A 22,142-nucleotide genomic window follows, 5' to 3' on the forward strand; every position below is an offset into this window, starting at 1 on the left:
CCTGACATGCTGTAATGAATAAATTACACCATTTGAAAAATTATGGTCAATAAGTTTCCCCTTCATTTGGATCAAAGGGAAAAAGGAAAGCGGCCAAAAGAGACCATGAGGAAGCGTGCACAGGTACCTACAGAAGCAGGGCTAGAGGGTCAAGATCACTAACTTCACACTGTGTTGATACTCTTAGAGCCATTTAGCAAGGATTTTTAAGAAAAATATCTTGTAATATAGTTATTAAACCCTTAACATTTTCACTCATATTCAAAATCAGTCCATCTGCTTGCTAGTCAGTGGCCACAGGAGTCAATGCCAAAGTTATGGCAGCTGCAGTACTGGGTTGTGTCTGTGAGTCATTGGAAGAAAACGGAAAGGATGCTCTCCTCTTTAAGACAAAAAAAAATGTTTCGCAGCAGAGGAATATAACGATGACTTGCAGTAATCTATAAAAAAAAAAAATCAGGGAAAGCTGGGCATGGTGGCTCGTGTTTTTAGTCCCAGGACTCTAGGGAGGCAGAGAGGGATAAGATCTGAGAGTTTAGGGCCAGCCTGGTCTATATAGTGATTCCAGGCTAGCCAGAGCCACAAAATGAGACCCTGTCTCAAAACATAAAACAAAAAATTGAGATATACTTCATGTTGAGTCAGCAAGGCATTTTGTTTAAAAAAATTTCACTTCCTTACAGAAACAGTTTTTAGTTTTTAATGAACTTGTAAACAAAAAGCTCCCATTTCAAAATAAAAACCAAATCCCAGATCATACAGATGTTTACAGTGATTACATTTATCTAAGCACACACATACATGTTCAGTTGTAAGACAGTAACTAAATTTGTGACAAATATGCTTTTATAGTAGCAAGAACATTATAGAGTTAATGCAGAGTCCTAAGGATAATCTAGTAGTCGCTATGTTTTTTTTCTTAAGTCTTCACTTTAGATGCTGTTATTTCTAGCACAGGTAAGCAGGCAGAGTCTTTCAAATGCTCAAACACTGGAATCTTTGGTTGCTACCATATCAGCTGGCTTGCAAACAAGAAGCCAGCCTTTTAAAGAATGTTTTAAGTTAACAACTTGCAAACCCCAGGGATGGAAAGCCCTAAGAACACACAATTGTGAACATTCACAACCATCACAACTGTGGCTGAAGACTGTTCATGCCGTTCTTCTGAAAAGAGATCTCAAAAGCAGTATAGTTCAAAATAAAAGGTTTTAAACAAAAAAATTGGCATATGCACAATTTCTCCACCAATTCGTGTGTCAACCATTTAGTTAACTTTTCCACTTGAAAAAAAAATGCAATAGAAAACCGGACACCATGTTTCACTACCTCAGTTAATATTCACAATTACAGCGGCTACAGCTCAGGGTCAGCACCAGCAATGCTGCCCAGGGCCAGTTTATACTGAAATTAAGTTCTTTACACCAAGTAAATGGTTGTCCACAACCACTGGCTAGTGTACATATGAACTAAAAGTCTAGTTTGGGGAGAAACAAATGCTGCTCCAATCATCTGCTCTGCTGCTTCTCTTCCTCAATTCATGCCTAGAAACCTATTAAACAAAACAGAAAAAGGTTGTTACAAGTTTTAAATTTTTACAAACTCCCCAAATTAGAGAACTAGGACAACAATCACATTTTAGTGGCTGTTCTTAACGTGGAAATCATCAAACCTGACCTTTCAAAATAGAGTACACAACTTTCTAATTAAAGCCATTTCCCGCTGATTTGAATGATCCAGGAAGAAATCTATCGTCAGTTACAGCCTCAGCATCCAACTTTCAGTTACAGTAGTGAATGGCTAGCTATCCAAGAGGATGTCCACTTCTTTTGGACCCAGAACACAAGTTATTTCAGAAACTCAACTGAAATGAGAAACCGGTGACATTGCTGCAACTAGAGGATGGTTCTAACTAGATCAGAAGCCAACTTTTGTGTATACCATTTCTGGCAGAATTTTCACAACAGGAACAGTTATTCCACTTTTTAAAGCACAACTTTACTTTGTTATACCTCTAAGAAATATGTATAGTCTGCATACAAAAACTTTACAATGATCTTCATACTTGTTTAACTTCCACTGTTGCATTAAAAAGAAAGTGTCCCTGGGCACACGCCTTTAATCCCAGCACTCGGGAGGCAGACCCAGGCATATCTCTGAGTTTGAGGCCAGTCTGGTCTACAAGAGCTAGTTCCAGGACAGGCTCCAAAGCTAGAGAAACCCTGTCTCAAAAAACCAAACCAACCAAGCCCCCCCTCCGCTAAACCCCCACTCTACTCACTGACTTGTGAACTAGAAATAAGCAATGCAATGCTTTGGCAATGTTTACTTCCTGTCCTATCCTGTTGTACAGTTCCTTCTCCCATAAGCCAGGGCTTCTGCATTAAGGATGCTGGTTCTAAATGGTTCTTTATGGCTAGAGACAGAATAAACACGCCCACCTATTGATACCCTTAATAACCTGGATATCAAATAATAAGAGCCATTTTGTCTATTCCCTTCTAAACCCCCAGATGACTGAATTACATTTCTGACCATTTAACTTCGACAAAAATCAAAACCAAGCCTACCACATCACAGAAAAACCATGCTTTGGCCAGTAATGTATTTCTTCCCCAGCCCCCCCGCCAACACTGGTGGGACTTCCTTTGGGTTTGGTGAGATTTAGAATCTAACCCTACTACTTCTTATTACAGATGTTTTTAAGACTAAAACTGGAAAGTCAGTATATCAAACATTTATAATCATCGTTTTTTTTAAAATAAGCATTCCTTCACCAGTTAACTAGGAACTTTTCATTGGGAGGAAAACCAGACATCCTCACGTATTTGGTAAATACAATTAAGCTTTGAAGGCAATGATGTGCTTTACTCCTCCTTCCCATTGTCAACCAGAAGCAGCTACTTAACAAACCCAATTCCATCATCCTAAGAGCATAGAAAACAAACACTAAGATTATGAAATAGCACCGGCAAACTTAAAACCAAAAAAATCCGTTGTGCACACGCATTCTTGCGTGTGTGTGTATATACTTGAGTGTAGGCACACTTGTATTCAGTCTAGAGGTTGAAATTAGGTGGTATCTTTCCTGATGGTTCATCACCTTGAATACACTGATGTAGGGCCTTTTGCTGAACCTGGAGCTCACAATCAGGCCAGCTTTCTTTGGGGACGCTGTCTCTTACTTCCAGGTGTTGGGATTCCAAGTGGACAACCATATCTACCCAACTTAAGTGTTTTGGAGGATCTGAAGGCTGGTCCTCATATTCTGTGCTAAGTGCTTTATCTATTGGGCCACCTCCCCAGGCACAGTAGGGCCTACTTTAAAAGGCTACTAACCAAACCCTAATTCCCATCTGTAAACTGACCAGACCGCAATCTAATTCCAATTCATGGAGTAATTAATAAGTTAAAAATTTAAAATCTAGATAGAAACTATGGACTAGCTAAATACAAAGGATCTTTATCCCCATCAGTATTTGGCTTTAACTATGAAAGTTATTCATAAATTGTAAAAATGACTTTCCTGGCTACAAAAACTAGGGCTCCTCTCCTTTATAATAATTTGCTGTAATCATGTGATTATATTTTAGTATTTCGTTACACTCAGTATCCCTCTACACGATCAGGTATGAAGTGGAAAACCAGCCACTAACAAACTATAAGCCAAATACAAAACAACTTAGTTTTTAATAACAGGGAAGTTCTAGGTCAAAAGTCTTTCTTTGTGGAACAGTTAGTTCAGTCTCTGGTTACAACTGTTTAGGGCTTGGTTGAAGATTAGCCTAACAATATTCCTGGTAGAATAAAGTAGTCAAATCCAGTTTGAGTTCTTCAGCTAGACAGGTCAATGGTAGGATGCTCTTTCTACCCAGGTGACATCCCTCAAATGAGCGGTTCTTGGATGGTAATCAAGAAGGAAAAACACAATAGCAGGCCTCCAACATTCAGTCTTCAACCACCACTAAGCACAGTCTCTTCCACTGTGCTTTAGTTTTTGTTTTAAAAATCTTGCAGCCTGGGTAGCACTTCTGGTTCCAGAGTAAATCTTCACTGTGACATCAGTTAAAATGAGGAATGAACCTCTTCTTTTCCTAAAAGAGAGGGAGAGTGAAGACTATTACCAAAATTGCAGGGTTAGTGTGACTATCCAGGAATTAAGCTACTCTTTAAACAGGAAAAAAGTGCTTATTTTATCTAACAATCATATCATACTTTACCCCCTCAAAAAGTAATATACAAGAAATGTATCTTTATTAAGGAATTCACTGCAAACATGTCTAATAAAAAAAATAGCCAGAATCCATTTTAAACAGGTATAGTTATGTTTTGAGACAGTTCCTCCTGTCTCTACATATGTCTGTATTAATGAGATTATAATTAAGGTCTACCATCCAGTTAAAGGATGTTCATACAGTAATAAGGTTTATATATTTGTGGTGGGTGTTTGAAATTTAGCCTCCTTCCACAGTATAATAAGAACGAAACCATTTATTATCAACTCAATAATCAACATACAATGTCATTTGTATTAAGTAACTTTTTCTACAATATTCTCCTAGGGTCTTCTGGTTATACAAGATTAAGCTAGGTGAATTAAGCTGCCAGTATATATGAAACTAACAAATTCTGCTCTACAAAATGAACACTGTGAAAGATGAAAGTATTTTTGATTGCACACCGGCAATTTATGTGTGACAGGTTCAATTCCTCCTTAAATTGGACCAGCAGACTAAAAACAATCTGAATGACTGTCTTCTCTACCCAGATTCATTTTCTAATAGTTTCCATAGTCGCTAAGCTGAACATACCTGTTACAAAGGAATCTGTCCCAACTGGCAGATGGTGGGCATTACACAGCGCTCTCCCAGGCCTTCTGACAGCCATCCCAGAACCTGAGCTGAGAGTTAACAGGCCCAGGGAGTCTTGAAGGTCTCTTGCACTTTCTTCATTTCTTTTGTCGCTCTCTTTAGTTTTACTGTCCACAATGAGAAAAGCTGACGAAAATCCCAGGTTTCAGCAAAGATTCAGTTCCCAGGTCTTCTTTGGACTGAGTGTATTGAGGGTAAGTCAGTTTCTCCAGGTATCACTAGGTCTTCCCTTTCCTGTTTTGGGTTAAGTTGCTGAATTATCAGCTGTGTTCCTGGCAGCAGTTGGTGAAGTCAGAAAATGTTAAACTACACATGGTAAAGCCCTTTAGGCTTCTGGGGATCACTGACAGAGGTAGGTTAGTGTGAGGGAAAACACTTAAGTCTTAGAAGGTCAAGGCCACTCTCAAACTTGTTCTACTGCATCAGCTACTCGTGGGTTATCAGAACTAACTGAATTATTTAAATGTTCATAAAATATTTGTCTCTTCTAGGTCATAAACAAGTACCTTTCTGACAATCATCAACATATGAAGAACACTTATTAAATGGATTGTCAAATGTTCAGAGGGAGAAGTTTTTCATCTTTTCTTTGCTATACAAAGAGAAGCAAAAAATTCAATCTTAGGGGCACTTCAGCACTATAAGAAAAAGTCCAAGAGACATTAGGGGAAATCCTTTCTCTTGGTCTTGATTGGCTTTGGAATGCAGTAACTGAAAGGCCTAATAATGCAAAGTTATCAGAGCAGAGAATCCACCTATGACATAAGAAGCATACACTAGCTAAATGAGCAAATATATATATATATATTTACATTTTTTTTTTTTTGGTTTTTCGAGACAGGGTTTCTCTGTGGTTTTGGAGCCTGTCCTGGAACTAGCTCTGTAGACCAGGCTGGTCTCGAACTCACAGAGATCCGCCTGCCTCTGCCTCCCGAGTGCTGGGATTAAAGGCGTGCGCCACCACCGCCCGGCTTATATTTACATATTTTGAGACAGGGTTTCTCTGTAGCTTTGGAGTCTGTCCTGGAACTAGCTCTTGTAGACCAGGCTGGCCTCGAACTCACAGAGATCCACTCTGCCTCCAAGGTGCTGGGATTAAAGGTGTGCGCCCAGCATGATCAAGATTTTTAAGAACACTTAAACACTCTAAGTGGCTAGAAATTTCTGTAATATCTATGAAAGAAACATACGCTTAAAAAAATAACTGCCGAGTAGTCAAAAAAACAGAAACCCTCACAAAACCCTAAAGAACTATAAAAAATAATGCCAACATTTAGAAGATCTTTCCAGAAGAGAACTTTTAGAGGCCTGATTGCTAAAGATTTATGAACTGAATTCATTGACATAAACAAGCACATGAGATTATCATCAAAAGGGGAGGAAGCTATAATATGTATGTCTTAAGGGGTATCTTTTACTCATTTTATTTTGGTCTTTGAGAGTCTCACTATATAGCCCGAGTGATCCTCAACCAGATCCATCCTTCTACTCCCAAGTCTCGGATTAAAGGTTATGAGTCACCACCTGCTATAATTTTTTGTTTCATTTTGTATTTTTCAAGACAGTTTTTCTGTGTAACAGTTCTAGCTGTCCTAGAACTCACTGAGCTCCACCTGCCTTTGCCTCCTAAGTGCTGGGACTACAGGTAGTAAGTACCACCACTGCCTGGCTACTTTCTATAATTTTTGAGCTGAGAAATAATATGTTACCATTATTGGAAGATTCCATGAGATCAAAAGCTAAAGTAGCAGAAACTAAGTATTGTTTTATACATCCTATTTTGGAATCACCTATATAATGTGAGTGGCAGAGGGTCTAAGACTAATTTTCTCATGCTTATTTCATACCACTCTTACGGCATGTGCATTTTTCTTAGCTTTCTGTACGAACACTAAATTCACGAATGTTAAGGAGTCGAAAGTCCATCTCTTTTACTGTATATTCTGGGTAGTGGCACAGCTTGTGCATCTCTGTGCGGGTCATGGTCAGGAGTCAAGTCTAGTGGTGGTTCCTCTGATGTCTTATTTTTTGGAGTTGGGGTCTTCCACTAGGTCAGAGCTTATTGATTAGGTTTTATAGGGCCAGCCAGAAAGTCCCAAGGTTTTGCCTGTCTCCGCCCTGCTAGGCGGAGCTGGACGTACAAGCAAACCTCATAACAGCTTGCTAGCTTTGTTGCTGAGACAGGGTCTCCGGTCTCACCATTTTGAGGTTGGCCTCAAACTCACAGAAATCTGCTTGCTCTATGCCAAGTGCTGGGATTTAGGGTGTGTGTGCCAAACACTTCCCAGTCTTTGCTGGCTTTTAAAATGGAGGTTCTAGAAACCTGAACTCAGGTCCACATTCATACAAAGCAAGCACTTTCCAACTTAGCTAACTTTCTAGCCCCAGACTGACGTATTTTAGTGGCAAGCAGTATTTTGCTCAAGGTAAAAAATAAAGATAAAACAAACCCCCAAAAAACAACAAAAACCCTCTTGGTAACTCACCCCCCCCCTTGAGAAGGAACACTGGTCATTAACTTAAGCAATCCTCATCTCAACCTCCCAGTAGCTAAGACTATATATAAGCATGTCACTGAACCTCGTCTTAGAAATGTACCTTCTGAAAGCAGTCATTAAGGTATTTACTGAAAATCATATTTCAGAACACTGTAGGTTCATGTACATGTAATAATTTGCACGACCACTGTGTCTATTGATGTTGTAACTGTTTTATGATTTAAGTTACTTTTATGAAAAAGTTACGATACAGAAGGCAGCTTAAACTTAAGTTTAATCACTTTTCTTTTCCAAGGAAACATACTAACTCAGTGGATCCAACTTCTCGTCTTTAATACCTGGATAAAGCAGGACAAAAATTCTGCTTATATATTGAGTAAGAAACACATAGAAAATTAGAACAATTAAACTAGGTCAAAATGAAAATACTTCTTTCTGAAGGCTGCTGAATGCCTGAAGAAAAATAGTTCTAGGCCAGATGAGATCTCAATTTCAGTTCTAGAAGCTACAATTTGTGATGGATCCTATTATCCCAGCCAGCTTTCGGCAATAAATAAATAAATGGCTTCATTTCATGAAAAATGCAAACATAGACATTGCTTAGTATCTTAGTTAAGAGACTCTCCACTTCTCACAAATACTTGCCACCTACTTCAACGGAAGATTACTTACACAGTATTAAGAGACAAAGGAGGTATCCAAGTCCCAACTAAAGTACAGAGGCTAAAAAACACCCTGAGCAACAGCTTAGCTCAGGCCTCATCATCGAAACCCCTCCTCTGCCAAATCTTCAACTCAATCCTTCCCAAATACAGAAACACAGAAAGGAAGCCCCTCAACTTTACTGAGCTGCTGGGACAAGGATGGACATCAATTCATTCCATTTCTTCAAATGTTCCTCAGATAATAAAAGCTGTTCTTAACAAAGTCAGGGTCTTATGTAGCCCTGGATACCCTGAAATTCACTCTGTAGACCAGGCAGGCCTCGAACTCATGAGATCTGCCTGCCTCTGCCTCCCAAATGCTTGGATTAAAGCATTTGCAACCACACCCGGCCTAAAATCTATTTTCAAGTTTAAAAAAATTATTTAAATGCAACACTAAAAATACAGAATATTACTAATATTAACAAATACTAATATTTGAAAACCACATTCAGACTAGAGCAGTCTTTCAGAAATAACAAGAAACCAAAAACCAAAGCTTACCTGCCCACCACGTGCACAAAGCAGGCAGGCATCAATAGGTAAGCCCCAGAAGGGGAGACAACATGGAAGCAGGAGTTGAACTCTCAGGCACCAGGATTAGGAAGTGAGGGTGTGCTCTGACAGTTCTACTCCTTAGAAGCACTCAAAGTGCCAGAAAAAGACAGACAGACCAGCAGTTTAATGGCATTTGCCTCAGTTATCTTCAATTGACAAGGTCTAACTGCAGGCTTCAATTTCACACTGAATGAACCCTAGTACCTAAAGTTCCTTCGCATTTCAATAAAGCACTCCTTTAAAGGATCATCATGAAATTAAGATCTGCCATAGTTCATTAGCAGAGAGAGAATTTCTGATTTAGGAAGATATGTGGAGCTTTGCAGTTAACAAGGTGCTCTGCAATTGAGAAGACAGACATGCTGAAGGCAATGCCAAGACTCACCTCTTAAAATTAGATCATGTTCACATTTTCCCATTAAATGCTAAAGCATTAGCATGCAAACAAACAATGTATAAATATCTTAACACTGTTAGTCTGAAAGTAAGTCAAAATACCATGGCTAACCAGATTCTGTATTAAAAATCAACAAGTGTTAGGTCTAGGATTTTGGATTGATTGGCCATATTCCCAACACCAAATGTTTATTTTGGAAAAGGGTTAATGAATGAGTAAAAAAGATGCAGTTGTTAAAAATGACCCAAAATCCCAAGAGAAATGATATAAATACACACATATATGTATATACAAATACATATACATATATATGAACAAGGACATTTGGGTTTAAAGTTAGTAGTCAAATTTTCCAAGGACGTCTTTTTTTTTTTTAATACAAGCCAAATTTTATGTTTTAAAACCACCTCCTTGATCTAACACTGTTAGAAATGAATGAATTACCCAATTTGTATTTAATTTTTTCCCTGTAACGTCACTTGGTTCTTGGCTACTAACCTTTCATGTTACTCTTGGTTTTGTCAGTTTGCTTGCCTGTGGGGGTTTGGGCCTGCTGACCCTGCCCACTGGAAGAGGCTGCCTGCTGTGCTGCTTTCTGCTTTAACATCGTCCAATCAAATGTATAGTCGTATTGGTGGTTCAGGGTCCTGAAAAATAAAATGCCACGTTAACCTTTCAATACTGTCCAGCCTACTCACTTCTCAAGACAGTCGAGGGCATTTCTTTTCCTATTTTGTAGCTCCAGTTGGCCTAGAACTCTCCAAGCTCAGATCTGTTTGCCTATTTCCAGAAGGCTGAGATTAAGGGAAAGCATCACTGGGTCCAGCTCCAAGGATCCTCTTTAGAGTATTTTGTCATAAGCATGGTAACCTCTAAGATTTTTCTTCTTGTAAATAACTTTAGGTAATTATTTACTTCTCACATGTCACAACTGAAAGGAAAACGCTAGCCACTCTGGTCTGGTGAATTAAATTAAAAAAAAAATTTTCAAAAAGAAAACTGCCTTTTAAATTTTCAGTGACACAAGCCTTTAACCCCAGTGTTCAGTAAGACAGTTATCTACTGAGTTCAAGGTCAGCCTGGTCTACATAGTGAGACCCTGTCCTAAAAACCAAACAAAATCAAAACAGAAACTTCCATAGGGGCATACTAGAAAAACAAAACAGAACTAACAATAAGAACAAAAAAAACCCAGAATAAGCAACTACAGTGAGTCAAGGTGTCAATTACCTAGAAAGGTTCATTTAGCACCTCCTTGGGGAGCATGCACACAACTGGCAGCTCTGTGAGGGAGATGGTGTTAGTATCTCAGGACATCATTTCTGGAACTAATGATAACCCTGAACTCCCAATCCTACCTCTATCTTCTAAATGCTGGAGTCTCTGTAGCCCTCTGGCAGATTCTATATTTTAATGCCCCTTTCTTTTTCTTGGGAGAAGGAACACATAATTTCAAGACAAGGTTTCTCTGTGTAGCCCTGGCTGGCCTGGGACTCTGCTTAGCTAAGAGCTGAGATTAAACACATGTACCACCATTCCTGGCTTTTAACACTTTATTTGGTACTGAATAGGTTTCTGTACAATTGAAATTACTGTTTAACAATTTTTAAAAAACCATTTACTTCTAAAATTTTGAGATTAATGTAATTACATAACTTCTCCCTTCCCTTCCTCTCTCCAAAAAAGTCTATATAACCCTCTTTCAAATAAACAAATAATAAATAAATAAAAAAATAAATGATAAACCAGACAGGCCACGCCTTTAATCCCAGCACTTGGGAGGCAGAGACAGATGGATCTCTGTGAGTTAGAGGCCAGCCTGGTTTAGAGTGAGTTCCAAGACAGGCACCAAAGATAAACCCTGTTTTGAAGAAAAAAGAAACCATAACCATTTTTCATGAACTGCTGTTACTCTTTCCCTCCCCCCCCCCCCCACATCCATGAGTACAATCTGCTTAGTATGTGTAACGTTCTATATGTTTTCAGGGCTGACTACTTGGTATCGCATAACCACCTAGTGAACTCTTCCCTGGGGAAGACAATTTCTCCTGCTCTCAGCAATCCTTAATTTAAGCTGTCATGTTGGTGAGATTTTATGGGTGCAGCTTCTGATGTTCCGAGGTTATACAATCTCACAGCCTGTGACCATTGAGCCTTAGATTAGGGATTTGTCATTCTGTATATGCAGCCACTAGGATGGGGCAAAAATTATTCCTAATTATGCATATGTAAAACACACACTGGGGGTGGGAGGAGGAGCAATTGTACACGAGCAAATACCCATGAAGGCCAGAGGTTATATGATCCTGTGAAGCTACAGGTAGGTGGTTACAAGCTGCCCAACGTGTGTGGTGGGAACCAAATCTGAGTTGCCTACAAGATCACTATGCTCTCCTTAAGCCATCTTTCAGCCTCTGCAGCCACTAGGGATTAACAACTGACCTGAAAAGGATGCGGAATAGCTGCCTCAGATACATGTAATCCGGAGCTTCCTCAAAGCGCAGCCCACGACAGTAATTTAAGTACATGGCAAATTCTGCAGGAAACCCCTATTGAGCCAACATTTAAAAAAGTGAAAAACAAAAACACCAAGTTAGGAAAATCAAAGGAAAATACATGTCCTGGCTAGTTTCTTTTAACTTGAGAAAATGCCCCCAGCAGATTGAATCATTTTCTTGATTTAACGATTGCTGTAGGAGTGCCCTTTCTCACTGGGGAGTAAGCCATTGAGCAGCAGCCCTCCACTGGCTGCTTTAGCTCCTTAGTCCAAGTTCCAGACTTAAACTCCCGCTGACTTCCCTCAGAGATGAGTACGGCCTGAGAGTTCTAAAATGAAACAAAAGCCTTCTTCTCCCCAAGCTGCTTTTGGTCACAGTGTTTGTTACATAACAGCAATAGAAACCCTATGACAATTGTGAAAGAAACAACCTTTTTCTATAGCACAATTCAGAATTTTTTTCTGCAGGTAATAACAAAAACAACTGATTTTTTTGTCTAAGAAAATTACTAGGGTAATTTTTCCCCTACGCTGAGATCGGATGTCTGTTAATGTAGGATTTGCTTCTTTTGCCAGGCGGTGGTGCACACCTTTAATCCCAGCACTTGGGAGGCAGAGGCAGGTGGATCTGAATTCAAGGCCAGCCTGGTCTACAGACTGAATTCTAGAACTGGCTCCATCACTACTGAGAAACCCTGCTTTTTTATTTTATTAAAGTGATTACTTTTTACTTTATGTGTGCACTACATATGTGTATGGATACATATGCTATAGCATGCATGTGGAACAGAACTTGTGGGAGTTGGTCTGTTCCACCACTTATCTCAAATATCAAACTGAGGCTATCGGGCTTGATGGCAGGTATCTTCTCACTGTGCCATTCCGCTGAACTTTATATGAATTATTTTTAAGACTTATTTATATATGCACACTGTACCTGCTTCATATGTGTTTGGTGCCCAAAGAGGATAAAAGCAAGAAAAGTCTGGAGCCTGAGTTACTAGTGATTATAAACCACTCAATGTGGATGCTGGCAACTTAACTTGTACCTCCTGTAAGAGCAGCAAATACTACTTTTGCTTTTTTGAGACAGGATCTCTCTACACAGCCCGGAACTCCTGACTCTTGAGTCTGGAATGCTGGGATAAAGGCACAACTATGACACCACCCCTAGCATGGCACATGCTTCTGAGCATGGCGGGGTGTCTCTCCAGTTTTTATTTACTTAGACAAGTCTTACTACTCAAACTCTGGCTGTCTAGACAGATCAGACTGGCTCTGCCTCCCAAGTGCTGTGATTAAAGGTGTGTACCCCCACACCTGATCATGTGAATTATTTTTGAATATTCATCATGTACACTTACCTTACACAAAACTTCAACAGGAGTGGACATCTTCTTTTCACTAATCTTTTCATATTTCTGTTTCTTTGTTGCAGCCTGTAAAAGGTAGTTCACAGACAGATTTAATCTTAAAGAAATGCAGTTGAACTCACTAGACAGAATATATAGATTCAGCATGTGAGAGTCAAGAAAAGAACACATGGAATCAAGTCCATATCGGATAAAGCTACTCACTAAAGAACTGAGCACTGCACTATTTTCCTTTAAAGGTTTAAAATAGCTATTAAAAATTCTACATTTATTCTACACACTCTCAAAAGCACACTTCAACATCACAAGCCCTGTGCTTATGATGCTTTTATCTAGATTAAGGCAGGCTGTCACCAATTAGTACCAGCACAAGAACATTAGCCTTCAGGTTTAACAATTGCTCTTAACTAATTTCTTACTGAAATGGTTAATTTATTCCCCCAAATTAGAGGCAACAGCAAATTAACTTTGGCTGAAACTCAGATCTGGAAAACACTTTAAAGGACACCTCCACAGTATTTACTTTCTTTTTACTCTCCCCTTTCAAGGGTCCTTCCCCTGAAATGGAAGGGTTGGTTCTTTACTTATGAATGCCGTCTAAGGTTGCTCTTAATCTTCTGGGCCCAATACCACTCCCCAAGTTCTGGGATCACCTGTCTCATATTTTTCCTTCAGATAAGATAAACAAAAACAATCCCCAGTAATTTGAATCTGATTTACCTTTAGCCCTTGCCAGGGCAGACTGGTTCTATTAAAATACATCAAAACATATCCTAAAGATTCCATGTCATCTCGGCGACTAGAAAAGAGAATGTTATTTTATGAACCAGATAGTGAAAAATATAAAAACTAAGTCTGTACATATAAGAAACAATGTTCACAAATGACAATAAAGACTACTGAGTGTCTTACAAAATTAGGTAATTAGAGTTATTAAAAACCAAAATGGACTGGTTAACTACACAAGGTTGTCAGAGAATTTAAAGAACGAAAATATAGCTAGCTAACTCTCTAAAAGCTAATGACTAATGAAAAACAAGTAGTATGAGATATCTTAAAGTTTAACTCCTAAAGATCTTCTACAGATGCTGAAACAAAAAAAGCTAAGCTCACAGGTGTATACACACTTAATGCACATGCGCCAAGAGAAATAAATCCAGTGACAGGAAATACCCTTTCCTGGGCTATTTGGATAGGTAATATTTTAAGATCCACAAAGTGAATGTAATCAATCCCTGTACATCTCAGAGTATTCAGAAATTTACTATTTCTCTTCCCACATTTCAACCCAAAGACAGCACTTTTTGCGTTGTTTCTGTTAGTGAGAAAACACTAACCAAAAATTAAAAGGAACTCAAAAACACCACCACCACAAAACAAAAACCAATCACATTTTGGTTTATTACAAATTTTTATTTGTCCTGAGATTGACTTCAAACTTATACCTAATCCTGTCAGACTACCAAAGCACTGGGATTACAGGCATGAGCCACAAAGCTCAGTACTGTTACAGTACTTTCCTTGTAAAAGTGACCCATGGATCATCCCCACCCCTTGGAACTCAAGTTATTGGAATACGGTAGAAGAATGGACTCATGTAAGGAGAATTCAAGTGTTTTTAAGTAAACAAGAGTACTGCAATCTCAGTTTTCTTCAAAGACATGGAACTGTTCTTGGAATGCACTTTTGTCATCCCCTCCCCCCGTGGTAGGGGACAGGAGTTTATTCAGATTATTCATCACAACTGGCTATTGTTTGTTTATATGCCTCCATGGAAAAACATTTTTGCCATGTGCCGCTTGTGCGGTTTGTCACTGTGACTGGATACTTATGTGACTTATCTTAACCCTCAGAGTATCAATTGTCCGATGCCTCTGAATAAAGCTAGCTACTGCATGAAAATTTAGTCTACCCCATTTTTAGGCTCCATTCTCCCAGGTTCACACTGCCAACTCCAGTGATAAGCACAAGTCATAACACTAAAATACACAACGCTGAAGATCAGTACTTAAAAAAGTAGGTATGTGTGAAACCGCAGATGTCAATACTAATTATGTTTCCAACTTCCATGTTTAATAGGCTTTTGTTTTTTCATTTTTTTTTTTTTTTAGATAAGGTCTCACAATGTGGACCCTGCTTAGCTAGTACCCGTCATATAGTCAAGAATGGCCTTGAATTCTTTTTTTTTAATATTGTTATATTTATATATTATTATTTATTCATGATTCTTTAAGGCAAACACCCACTTGTTTGTCCTGGCCTTGAATTCTTAACAGTCATCCTGCTTCAGTCTCCTACAGTTAAGACGGCAGGCATGTGTCACCATACTAGACATTTAACTTTCTAGCCCAGAGACAACTTTCAAGAAAGAAAATAAAAGGTACCATTAATTTAGCTGGCTTTTCTGCACTAGTTAAAAGCAAAAGGTACAACAATAAGCAATTTCTTAATCCTCAGCCAAAAAGCATCCTTAAGACACTATAAAAAACTTTAATACAAACTTAAGAAAAGCCATCAACTGCTTGCTTCCATGATGGATTCGATAGACTCACCTCTGTTCAATACCCAGATGTGCATTGATGCTAGCGTATCGGGCAGTGCCAGTCAGATTTTTATCTTCTCTGTATGGTATGTGTTGCCTTGTCCTGTTGTCTCTGTACTTTTTGGCCAAACCAAAATCAATAAGGAATAACTTTAAAAGAAAAACAAAGAGAAATTAGGCCTCTAGCCTTTTTTTCAATTAAACAAGTATATCCAAATATCAAAATGAAATATAAAATGAACAGATAATAGATTTAACATCCCAGTAAGACTTTACTATTCTTCACAAGTAACCCCCAACCATTATCCTTATTTATGTAACTTGACGTGCCCGGTTCTTATACACATAGCAGCCTGTCTTCACACAGTGAGTATGTGTGTGTGTGTATATATGCGCACACACACATATCCCAAGGCAGAGTTGTCAAGAACGTTGTTTAACCACATGAAATTTGAAAGCCCGTTTTTAATGGGTAAAAAAAAGCATGTTCCAAAATTTATGTACAAGCTTTCTGGACTCTTTTCTCTCAGAGGTCACTCTTCAGTATGCTAATAAAAGGCTAATTATTTAAAGGACATAATCCTCCAAGTTTGATAAAAATAAACCATTTTTAAGATAATAAAAAACAAGAGCACGCACTACATTGTTTCGTAAGATATCTAAAAAGTATAGTATGTTCACCTGAAAATTAAAAGTACAGCATTTAAATTAAGGTGGCTTTCAAATCATCTGTTTAAACGAGCTAACCCAAAGCCACAGTAGCATTTTAGGAGAAAATGTTTACTTTGTATATAATCTATATGGTAGCCAGGGAGGAAAAACAGCACATTTTTTTCTAAGTAATTCAAATTTGATCTACAAAACTGAATTTTTAAAAAGGAAAACTTATTTTTTGATGAAAGGCAACAAAATTCATTCTTTTACCAATGTATCTGAAACTTTAACTTTTATACAAAAAACCCTACTTGCCATACTATAATAAAATCCTATCATCATTATCAAGCTTGACATATCTGTGTGCAATGAGACTACTGTGTCTCTTCTAATTACACCCACATTTTATTATTTTTGTTAAATCATTATATTGGTCTCTTTTACCAATATAGAATCTGATGTTTTAGAAAACTGCTATGGTAATCTTTTAAAATTCATGTTACAAGTAAACAAATCATCTATTCATGTTAAGATCAGTGAGGCCTGGTGGCACATGCCTTTAATTCCAGCATTTGGAAGACAAAGGCAGGCAGATCTCTTCTTTCAAGGCCAGCCTGGTCTACAAGGAAGGTTCCAGGCTAGCCAGGGATACATTAAAAAAAAAAAAAAAAAAAGCCTGTTTCAACAAACAAACAAAAACCCTGCTTCTGCCAGCTATTAGGCCTATACTTTCATCTGGTTTACTATAAAAACCAAATTACTAGTGATAATATAGGTGGACAACAAAAGCCCTGTAACTCTAATATTAAACTCTCTAGCAATCAAGTTGTTTAGAAATACAGGAAAGTATTTTAATGCATTTAGCTCACACTGCACATTGCTCTTAATACGAAAACCAGTTATCAGTAAACAAGCACATAGTTCTGCAGAATAACACTGAAAATAAAAAAACAACAAATATTAAGTGTGAAGGCACTGAAAACAATTCCTAGGTCATGGAATTGGATTACTCCCTTCAGTTCTTCAAAGAGAAGGGGAAGTGTGCTAATGTGGATTATATCTGGCAGCTGCTACTCAAAGCTAAATCTCCATTCACAACTCAATTAGTGGATTCTGTGTAAACAACCAAAGTTTCAAGAAGCTCAGTACTCAAAAATGAGGAAACAGTATTAAAAAACAAAACCAAAAAACCCAAGCAAAATACTAACTCCTCAAATGCTCCAATCTTTAAACAAACTACAGAAAGAAAAAGAACCAAACAAGGAAAGTCAGTGCCAGTTAAGCAGAAGGGTTGCATCTGCAGAGACTCGGGCAATTTTCATGACTGGGACAAACTACCTTTCTGAGAACTTGCATTAATTATTTGCAACCTAACTAGCTCGTACAATATAAACAGAATAGTAAAGCATTTTAGATTATCAAGCTGTTATGCTACAAAATGTAAGCAAAATATACAGATGAATGGGTAAAACTGAGGCTATTAAGTTTTTAAAGTTTCTTCCTGTAACGACCAATTTAACTTATGCACTCTTACTCCACCAAGATTTAGCCATAACAGTAAGCTCTGTTTGGAATTATTTTTAGAGAAGGTCTCAGTATGCCTGGGTTACCTGGAACTCCCTGTGTAACTAGTCCTGGCCTTGAATTTGCTGTGATCCTCCTCCTACCAAATTACAGGCATGTGCCACCACACTCAGTCCAATGGTTGGCATTTCTTTTCTGGGATAAGGTAACTCTTGAGTACTTGAAAACCTTTGTGTAGGAGGAGCTTGCCCCCTGGAGAGTACTGAAAACAACAAAATGCAAAACCAAAGCAGAGGCAGTGCAGAAAATAAATGAAAGGTAATTTAGGCGATTAAGCCAGATTGCTTATTTCTTCAATTTTGGTTATTTATGCCAATATTGTCTTCTCAAGGTATGTGGTATCAAATTATAGACTTGTGGGTTCCAGAAGCACCAAAATTCACATCCTAAAGTAAATGTTCCTTTGTCTATAAAAACTCATTGGATCAAGCTTGATGGCATAGACCTTTAATTGGAGGCAGAGGTAGGATGACTCTGAGTTTGAGAGCAACCTAATCTACTTATCAAGTTTCAGGCCAACGTAGGGCTAGAGACTAGGCCTCAAAATAAAACCAAAAACAAATTCACATGGAGGGCACAGCTACAATTTCTAGAAAAGTATAAGAAAATGTAAAGTGATTAAATTACTGGGTGGTTTAGCCTGCCCAAATCTAAATCGGGTTATACATTCAGGTAGTTTGTTTTTTCCTTCAACTGTCACTATTCTGTTATAAATACACTGTCTTCTAGTCTAGAGTGTATAATCCTCTTTAAGCAACCACTGAGAAATCCTAGATGTGAACTCTGACTTCTACTTACCTGAGGCTCTTAAGGAAGGAGAGGAAAGTACAGCAGAGCAGTCAATATAGCACATGAGACTTAACTGTGTAGTAAGCTCTCCAACTCCAAACACATTTTTAAAGCTAGTCTATCTCGTCTATTTTTAAAGTAAAGGTTCCAATACTAAACTAACAGCATTTCCTCATCAATGCTGTCGATCTAAAACAAAGACAATCTTATTTTCATTTAAGTTTTCTCTAAGCTTTTTAAAGTTTTAAGCAAAAGCCACAAAAATATCTTAGTAATGTTACATGTTTGCCAAGTATGTCTGAATAATGCCAACGTAAGAGGTGCTTGAGCAAGATCTATATTCTCCAGAATTAAATAAAAGTAATTCAAACGAAACAATAAGAAAGAAAAGCACATGACTTTGGGGTTGAGGTTGGAATAGGAGACAGTTTCAGACCTGGTTTAATCCTGAGAAAGATGGGTCCTGAGAAGGACTAACAGTCATGCTTCTTTTCCTCTTCCCCACTGGAGATTCTAAACACTGAACAGACAATAGAGGTGGCAGTGCATCAAACAGTATTGCGTACATTGCAACAATGGCCGGCGCAGACAGGCAACACCGAGGCATTAGAGAAAGAACAGGGTAGCCAAATGCCATCCTTCTTCCACCAAGCACTGTAGCTTCTCAGTTTCCAAATAAAAATCATGAGCTCAACAACATGAATTCTAGAATACTTATGTTTTTAATGCCACTAGGACTGTGTCACTGCCTGAAACAGGGAGAGCAATGGTGACATTTGGCGTTTTCATTTTTAAATAAAAAATGGGGAATTTGGATCTGCAATCTTTATCACAATCTGCCCTTCCCCCAAAAAAGAATGAATGGGGGAAAAATCTTCAGTAAGGAAGAGGTAGAAGGCATTTAGTCACCTTAAAATTTATTTTTAAAAGCATGCAGGGCCGATTACTGGACGAGATGAGCAAATTCACTAAGATTGGAGTGGCTACTCCTAAATATCAAATTCAGAACAATTTTCAAGTAAGAAATTTTAACTTCAAAAGCCAAACTCGGAAGCTGCTCCCACCCCATCAAACCTGATCCCCTGTGGGTATAAACTACTGGTACAAGCTGACTGAAGGAACCAGTCTTACACAATGGGCAATTTCAAACTACAGTACAGAAAACACCAAAAAAAAAACAAAAAAAAAACAAAAAAACAAAAACAAAAAAAAAGCTACAGAAACAAAACACTAAAGTGTTCAAGAGAAACATTTACATTTGAATCTTATATAAAACACTTCACTTCTGTCCAATAATCTCTCTGAAAACAGCTCCAGATAAGCAGTGCCACAAAAATCATTTGACTAACTGTACGGAGTACACAGATTCTAAAAAAGGAACATGGAATCCAAGACATGTATGTGATTAAGACAACTATTCATAAGGGGGGAGAGGAAGAGCGTGAAGTGTTACTACCTAGGCCACTGTTTAAAGTGAAGGCAAAAATCATGTACTTACTGCTCTGTCACTACGCAGAACAGGGACCATGTAGGGATAATGGGTGTTTAAGGTAAGAAAACAGGAAGGAGAGGGAGGGCCGGGAAATGGCTAAAAGAAGAGTCAAACTGCCAAAACTGTAGGAGAAAAATATAAGGCCAAATTTTTCTTCTAACCAACTACCAGGTTTTAGAATTATAACTAAGAACCTGGCTGCTTCAAAGAGAGAAGCCACATTTCTTTAAATGAAATCTGGGAATGCAAGACAAATTACATGGCTGTAAAACCCTTCAATATATTGAAGTTCAGTGAAAAATCTAATCTAAAACTTGGTCAGACCAACATTAACAAGCAACACCAGTTCTAATATAATGGCTCCAAGTTGGCATTCATACAGGCAAACAAAGGTAAACATTTACAGCTGGACCTAAAACACCACATTCCCTAACTGGTTAACAAATGGGAAGTTTCCTTCCAAAAAAACCACAAAAGAACAAAAAGAAAGAAAAGAAAAACAAAAACAAAAAAAGCCCCCTCCCTCCCCACAGTTGTCCTGAAGTTGAGAATTTCTGAGATCATCAGATTGGAACATGCTTCGTGCATTGCCAATGCTGCCTGTCTGCCCGAGCTCAACATTGAATGAATAAAGAAAGCAATTCACTCAATAAAACTAAGCATTGCAGACAAAAGTTCAATATCATTAGTTTCTAACTGCAATCATGCGTCACTACAACCTAATCACCCCGTATACAGAACCCATTGTCAGAAATCCCCAATAAGCACTCATTTAGCTATATGAATATTCAATCACTCGTCAGTATTTTCCTGTAACAGCATGGAGGGTGGAGAACTCACCCAACTGGGAACCCAATTAATAAAGTGTAAGCTACTTTTGAAGCAGGCTCAAAAGTTATTCTTTTAAATACTCCAATCCAAGGACTAAAGAATTCTCAGTATCAACCATGCTCAGCCAGCAAGGATTAACGCCATAGTGACAGATGGGTCAATGGTTGCCATACTGGCACAAGCACATATATTACAAACCCACACTACTTTATAAAGTCTATAAAGTTAGAATCTGATTTATACCACTCAAGAAGGATTAAAGGTAAACGTTTTCACTATTTAAGTGAATGAAAACTAGATACAATTGTCCAAGTTAAGTACAGATGATTAAAGCCCTTGGAATTTCATATTTTCACATAAATAAGCTAACCTCAGTGGGCTAAGTTGGAGAGACTATATATATATTTCAAGTCACTAAGTTAATAGAGTTAGCTGATTATCCTTCTAGCACAATCTCTTAAGCAGATTACAGCAAATACAATTACTATGGCTTTTTAAAGATTCAAAAATTTATCAAAGTAATTCATATCAATATTTTACTCTTTGTTCTTTCATGCCAAGAGCAGTTAACTAACCTTATTACAGTGACGCCCAATACCCATTAGGAAGTTATCTGGTTTAATGTCTCTGTGTATAAAATTCTTTGTGTGCACATATTCAATCCTACTGATCATCTGAAAAAGAAAAGGGATAAAAACAGTTAAGTGACAAAAGCAGCAACTCAATTTCTCAAGTACTCCAGTCTTTTAATTAATGACAGCACTAGAAAAACAAAAAGAACAAAGCCCCTTATTTCAAGCATGCTGGCTACCAAGGCCTAAACTTTTGTGGTGTTTGACTTGTTCTGTTAGTTTTTAATGATTTAAAACGGGCTGCTGAATGTGGTGATACTCACCTTTAAGCCCAGCACTCAGGAGGCAAAGGCAAGTGGATCTCTATGGGTTCAAGACCAGCCTGTTCTACATAGTAAAAAAGAATAATTGCTATATTGCAAGAAAGCCTTATAGTCCTTAGCAATTTTTTGCTAATGATACCACAGAACCTCGACTAGATATTTTCTTTCTCTTTTTGACTTTCAGTTCCTAGAAAGGACTATTCTACTCCATTTTTCTCAGTGGTAAACCTAGGGAGTTTGAAGCCAGATTGGGCCACAAAACAAGGCAAACTTAGGCATTTCTAAAATGTCCTAGTGTTGCTTCAATGCTATTATTCATGCTTCAGACTTTCATTACTTCAAGCATTAATTTGGCTAAAGCTTCATCTTTAGTTACTCTGGTACTTTATTTAAAAAAAAAAAAACAAAAAATTAAGCTCTTTGTTCATCTGAGTAGGATCTTATATAATACCCAGGATGG

General features: G+C 38.0%; 1 protein-coding gene across 7 annotated transcripts in view; it reads right to left on the bottom strand.

Moving 5' to 3' along the window:
- Positions 1–677: 677 nt before the first annotated feature.
- The window catches only part of Csnk1a1 (casein kinase 1 alpha 1), a 34,535-nt gene continuing 13,070 nt past the window's right edge, over positions 678–22,142 (bottom strand). Inside the window, exons 4-11 of one of the 7 annotated variants that reach the window (XM_075968521.1) lie at positions 21,363–21,461; positions 18,901–18,984; positions 15,448–15,587; positions 13,616–13,694; positions 12,887–12,961; positions 11,468–11,574; positions 9,560–9,672; positions 678–1,549 (exon numbers count right to left, since the gene is read on the bottom strand). In XM_075968521.1, coding sequence (XP_075824636.1) covers positions 1,542–1,549; positions 9,560–9,672; positions 11,468–11,574; positions 12,887–12,961; positions 13,616–13,694; positions 15,448–15,587; positions 18,901–18,984; positions 21,363–21,461 — 705 coding nt within the window. In that variant the 3' untranslated portion in view covers positions 678–1,541. Of the gene's footprint in view, positions 1,550–7,573; positions 7,705–9,523; positions 9,673–11,467; positions 11,575–12,886; positions 12,962–13,615; positions 13,695–15,447; positions 15,588–18,900; positions 18,985–21,362; positions 21,462–22,142 lie in introns of those variants that run through there. The other 6 variants (XM_075968519.1, XM_075968520.1, XM_075968518.1 and 3 more) reach the window with 6 other exon arrangements.

This window comes from Microtus pennsylvanicus, chromosome 4, assembly GCF_037038515.1.
Source record: "Microtus pennsylvanicus isolate mMicPen1 chromosome 4, mMicPen1.hap1, whole genome shotgun sequence".
Classification (NCBI taxonomy): Eukaryota; Metazoa; Chordata; class Mammalia; order Rodentia; family Cricetidae; genus Microtus; species Microtus pennsylvanicus.